The sequence below is a fragment of the Dipteris shenzhenensis genome, chromosome 7 (genome assembly GCF_047967505.1).
Source record: "Dipteris shenzhenensis isolate YYH24624 ecotype China chromosome 7, Dip_SZ_1.0, whole genome shotgun sequence".
Lineage (NCBI taxonomy): Eukaryota > Viridiplantae > Streptophyta > Polypodiopsida > Gleicheniales > Dipteridaceae > Dipteris > Dipteris shenzhenensis.
In genome coordinates this window covers 13866342-13872483 of record NC_141602.1, presented here as the reverse complement: position 1 = coordinate 13872483, position 6142 = coordinate 13866342, and the positions used below count along the sequence as shown (strand labels likewise).

General features: G+C 39.8%; 1 protein-coding gene across 2 annotated transcripts; it reads right to left on the bottom strand.

The window, feature by feature from the left end:
* Positions 1-1187: 1187 nt before the first annotated feature.
* On the bottom strand, positions 1188-4174 carry LOC147899978 (UBP1-associated protein 2C-like). Of its 2 annotated transcripts, none has more exons than XM_087377605.1 (6): positions 3895-4174; positions 3036-3156; positions 2532-2675; positions 2244-2440; positions 2079-2154; positions 1188-1942 (listed from the first exon to the last, which is right to left on the bottom strand). In XM_087377605.1, exons 1-6 carry the CDS (start codon positions 4035-4037, stop codon positions 1532-1534), a joined length of 1092 nt encoding a protein of 363 aa, XP_087233731.1. In that variant the 5' UTR covers positions 4038-4174; the 3' UTR covers positions 1188-1531. The 2 variants fall into 2 exon arrangements, with proteins under 2 accessions (XP_087233731.1, XP_087233732.1); XM_087377606.1 differs by having other exon boundaries at positions 3036-3130; positions 3895-4033.
* Positions 4175-6142: the final 1968 nt, after the last annotated feature.

Sequence of the window (6142 nt, the reverse complement as noted above, 5' to 3'; positions counted from 1 at the left end):
GGTAATATTAACCACTACCATCAATGCAATTACACACTTAAGCCAAAATATAACATTAGTACAAGAAAGGTTGGCCATGCCCTGCTAGTTAATTTAAAAAATCCTTAACCTAACAACACATCACCTTTTCCAAAGGAGCTTGTCTTTGTTTCATATCGTTGTTCTTGCAATATCGTGCAAATACAATCGTGCAAATACAATGTGGTTGAAGCTTTTCTTTATTTTCTAGGCCTTCTTCCAAATGTGCTAGCTGATAGAATGACTATCTTGGAAAAACAATGAATATCAGCTTTGGTGCATTCCCTTGTGCGTATAGCTGCATTGATTCAACATGTATTTGCAACTAATCACAATCCAAATTTACAAGGTACCTCTAGACATTCACAAAACCGAACTACACAAAGCTTAATTTTCATGAACCAATGCAACATAGTCAAAGGAGAACCAACACTTAACATCTTTTGTTCTTCTGTGAATGATGCTGTAAGAGCAGATATTGAAACCACTTCATGCATTCAAACAAAGTAGATTTGTTTGTTCTTCACAATGAAGTAGTTTTGTTGTTCATCAACTAAACAATTAGCAATTTATGAAGCAGCTCAAATTTGAGAACTCAAATAACCATTTACTATATTAACTTTACAGATATTTATTCCAAATCTTGTCTACTACACTCTGTTTTTCTTAAGACTTATCATTTTGTCACTGCACCACAGATTCTTGGGTAGTAACAAGAAGGTATTAACAATGTGTACTTAGAACAGTGACAGACTCTGCTGCAATGGAAACCTATGCTATTTACAGGGAACAAGTTCATTTCTCAAGATTTTGATCTTGTACATTCATCAAGATAAATTTTCTTTTTATCAATGAGGTCACCGATTGAAGGCGTCATGAACTGGCGCCCACGTATCTTAAATGTCTGGGTTAGCAGGCAGATGCATACTTCAGTAATATTTGCTGTTTTATGAATCCCTTTGAACATTGTCTCCAACAATAATCCATCTTGCATGAACTTTTTGGCCAATATTATCCTTTATGTGTATAGTTATAAGCATGAAGCATAATTGTTTCATGAATAACTAAACCATGAGATATCATACCCTGCATTTAATACATCATCCTGGATAACTGAAGTATTATACACTTAAACAACTTGCACCTGTCCAGAAGTTAACCAAGCTGGCATTTATTAATTGGTCAACAAAACTTCTACAATAAGGTTGGTGTGCAAGCAGAGCCAAAACATAAAAACAAATGTAGTGGTCAAAGAAACTTCTATAATACAGTCGGTGAGCAAGTAGACCCAGGTATTGCCTTGAAACTTCACGTCAAGGACATTAGCTTTCTTCAATGGAGCAGAGATTAAAAACACTACAAGCTCCTCTCCTACGTATCTCAGGCTAAAATGCATGGCCAACTAAACAATCTGCACGTTCAAAAGCACCAGCTGGTATGGTGTGGGGCAATCTCAATAATCTAACAAAGACAAAAACAAGACGTGACAGTACTACGCTTTGACTAGAATTTCTTATGGTACACCACTATAGTATGCAGGCAATACACCACCAGCAGGCGTAGCCCCTGCATGAAGACCAGGCTGAACTGGTTGTGCATTGGCATAGCCTCCCCCGTATTGAGCAAACTGGGCAGAGCCATACTGCCCCCCTGCTCCAACGGTTCCATACTGAGCACCAGGCAATCCTGTGTATGCGGGCTGGCTGGTATATGTGGCAGCCAAATTTGGAGGATAGCCAGCGAAACCAACTGAAGGACCAGCTGCGGTCTGTACTTGCGGCCTTGCATAATTTGCCAAGTTTGGGTTGACTGAGTATCCGGGTTGCATTTGAGAGACAATCTGTACTGGCTGTGGAGTGGCAGCTTGAGTTGGAACTTTATCTTTCTGACCTTCCATGGCAAGCTTGACCATAACATTGCGGCCCTGCAACACCAAAGCTCTTAAGTCCCAAAGAAAAATAAAAAAATTAATGTCCACAACATGAACTGTCGATTGTATAGCTAAGTAAAAGACCACGAGATCATCACATAGCACCATTAAAATATGACAGATGTCTTGCCTCAATGTTTTTGTTAGGATCCTCAATGGCCCTTCTGGCTGCTTCAACAGTTTTAAAGGTCACAAACGCAAAACCCCTAATCAACAACAGGATCAGTCCTCAGATACCAGGCTTTTGTTTAACCACACAATCCACATGGACAGAAAATGGAATTACACTGCTTACCGTGACTTAGTGGTATTCTTGTCATAAGCAACAGATCCTTCCTCAATCTCCCCATATTGAGAAAAAATCTTGATCAACGTCTCATTAGAAGTGTCATAAGACAAGCCACCTATATATAGCTTCCTCTGAGCTTGATCAACAGCAACTGCAGGATTGCTTGTACCAGTAGCAGCTAGATTGCAAACAGTAATACGTCCCTGCATCCAGGACAGGGGCATGTTCATCAAACACCTACCCAAACTTTCATCAGCGCAAGAGAACATACATCTGCCTGAATCCAGGACTCACATCTATGGTCTTGCTGGGCTCTTTTAGGGCCCTTTGAGCTGCGTCCATATGTTTGAAAGTTATAAATCCAAATCCACGAGATTTTCCCGTGGCTTTGTCGACAATTACGGCACCCTCTTCAATCTCACCATATTGTTGATAAGCCTGATTATAATGCACCAAAAATTCAGTTTTAGCGATTTGAAAAATCTGTAAACTGAGTACAACCTAAGCACTCTGAGAAGGCCCCATTTTTGCCTCTGAACCTACACGGCCTCTGTTGAAAGCTCTTCCTCTCAAAGTTTTGGCCTCAAGTCAGGCCAATCATGATCCATGAATGGAATAAAAGGGCAGGGTTTTACCCAAACCATTTGTCAACAAGAAAGAAGCATTACCAAGTACACAGAAGCAGTCATCATTTCCGGCACTTCGGTTCAAAACTAAATCGAAACCATCAATTGGTCAAAAGAATCATCAGTATTGACTTGGACAAAAGACAGGCAATCACGCCATCCATGCACTCACATCACGCAGAGCCTGTGAAGAAGTCTCCCAAGCCAGCCCACGCACAAACAGCTTCCGATGGACAGGATCCTTGCTTGCAACATCCCTAATATCATCTGCAATCGCAGGGTATTGAGAACCGCTGCATTTTTCCAAAAACAAGCATCCGCAGTCAATCCATTCACTATAGCAAGATCTACCCAAGCAAACACAAGAACACCATGCCAAATGCAGAAAATTTCAGTCGTACTCATTACCACACGAAACCAATGAAAACACTTGCCCATCATCGTAACAGATCCAACATGACTAGGGACATCGACATCAGAAGGGACAATATCAAGGAGTTCACCGTAGTAGCAGTTGGCCTGCTGATGTATTTCTTTCAAAATTCACATTACCTTACAATTTTGAAACCAGTTGGAAAGGAGACAGCGGAGAGCAAAGGTTGACATGACACAATAAAAGGGTTGGTGAGCCAAAGCCTCATAAATTGTGTTAAGTAATGCCTCCAAAGCCTTGGAACACCTTTCAAGCATTGCTGAAATAACTGTGAAAGCCATGCATTGCTCTTCAGATATCTTATGACTTTCAACGACCCTTCGTGCACATTTCGAAGACTATTTTTCTCTCGAAGATTAAAGCAAAAGCCCCTGTTGGGAAAATTACGCACTCTCGAGTCTCCTTCGCAATGGATTTCTTCCGTGCAGGTGAGACTCAAAGGCGCAGGTAACATGCCCACATCAATAGTACAGAGGTTTCCAGAATCCCCACAAGAATTAAAGCACTGAGGCTCCAAGGAGGCTCAGTTTGCGTATGGGTCTCTTGATGATACCACAGGTTCGGGAAAGAAAACGCAGAAATGGAGAAAAGAACTTACGCATCGACCAGGAGGTCGACGAGCTGCTCCTTGCTCAGAGGATCCAAAAGCATCTTGAGATCATCTTCGGACAGCAGGGGGGCCAAGCCGTTGCTGTCGTCGTGCAACTTCCTCTTTTTGGGATCCTCACTGGCGTAGTCCATCACTTTGAAAGCTTCAACTGAGGGAGCAAATTATCGTTCTTGCAAATTATCAGAGCAAAGATTCTGCAAAAGATTCAGATGAAACCGAAGAGATATACATTACGCTATTGTTACTTGTACATGAACCCTAGATAAATAAACTCAACTCTCTCTCTCTCTCTCTCTCAATATATATATATATATATATCTATCTATCTATATATCAATGTACCCCCATACATTGAAAATATGTGCAATTGGATAATATAATGGCATAGCTTTCCTTTGCCTTTATATATATATATATATATATAATATCCTAAATATAACTTATAATCTCTCTCTCTCTCTCTCTCTCTCTCTCTCTCTCTCTATATGTACACCCAAAGGTAAGGCTGTGTGTGTGGGTTTTGGGGTTTTCACACATTAGCAAACATTACCGCAGCTCTACCCATTGTAGGGAAACATGGTGTGTGGGTTTTGAGGGTTTTGGGCTTTTCACACATGACCGAACATTGTTGCACCTTGTACCCATTTGATTCGATCAACATGCCTGAAACTTCCAGTTTTTTAGGGTGTCCACACCCTGGGCAGCCTGCCCATGGTGGACGAACAAAACAAGATGGACATGAATTTCGTCCAATTAGTTTGTGCCAACGATGTGTATGCCCCTTGTCCACAATATGTATGAATCCTATCTAAAGAGGAAAGTGCCTTTAAAATGTCAGCAACCCCCCTTTTTTCTCCATGGGAAGACCCAATAAAAAGGCTTATTCATGCAATTGCATTACATTTTGAAAAACTTAAAAAAACCCATAGGCGCAACCCCTTGCTCTATTAAAAAGTTAGGGGGAGCACAAGTCTAATCCCTTTACCCTATATCTATATCTATCTATATGTATACATACATACATACATACATACATTTATATATATTTTTATATGTAAATGTATACACACACACACACACGTACGTATGTACATACGTATGTATGTATGTATGTATTTTTATATAAATATACTTATATTCTTATGTTTATTTATTTATTTTTATTTTTATTTTTATATTAAGAACAACTCCTTACCAGATGCAAAAATGGATGCAACTAGACTTATTTTTAAGAAAGGCCTTCAGAGTTGAGGGCAACTTTGGGACAAAAATAATCTAAGACTGATCTAAGATGGAAAACCTAGCCATTAATAAGGAGAGAGTTTCCTTGAACAACCATCTACAAGCGTTTGTTATGGTAAGAATAGAGTTGTGGAATGGTGATAAATAGTGGAAAGGGGGATCCCATCTTAACTACATCAAAGAATTTAGTTGGATAGGTAAGTACACACTTCCTTCTTGTACCTACACCCTCGGTCCATAGATGAGCTATTTTGAGTGCTAAACAGTAAATGCAGGTTTGGAAATTTTTGGTCAAGGAAAATTCCAGAGAAATACTGCACCCTCCTATGACTCATTCTACACATGGTAGTCTGGACCAATGTAAGGGCCTCCAAATACGCAAAGGGTATGGACTTTGCAAAAGATGCAACAGTAGAGAAGACATCTTTCATCTTTTTGTCACATGCCCTTGCTCAAGAGAAGTTTGGAAAAATATCCAAAACAAAATAGGAGAGCCACTCAATTGGAAGTTGATTCTTTTGGCAGATGCATGCAAAATCAAATAGGAAGATTGGACAATAATTAGAGAAAATGCCTTGTGTTGTATCTAGATAGCAAGAAATAATGTGCAATTTAACCAAGTGCATACTAATCTAGAAATGGCTTTTGTATCTTAGTGGTCTAGGAATAGGAGAGACTCAACAGTGCGGTAACCATCTTCAACAATTATGTGGGTCAGTTGTGCAGGATGAGATGGAAGAATTCTCTAGACATGGACCAAGAATCAGTATATGCCCTCCCTTTGTTTCTCCTAGGAGAGCAACTGATCTTGCTGCAGCTAATGGGAGCAATGAAGACACTCCTTTCTCTATAGATGGACTGAATACTAAAGTCAAAGCAGAACCTCTGTGAGTCCATACTCTTTTTTGCTTTTAGCATGTGATACCCTTATTTGTGTTTTGCTATTTCCAACAAATATCAATTGATTGAACAATTTTGTACTAACTCCTTGTGT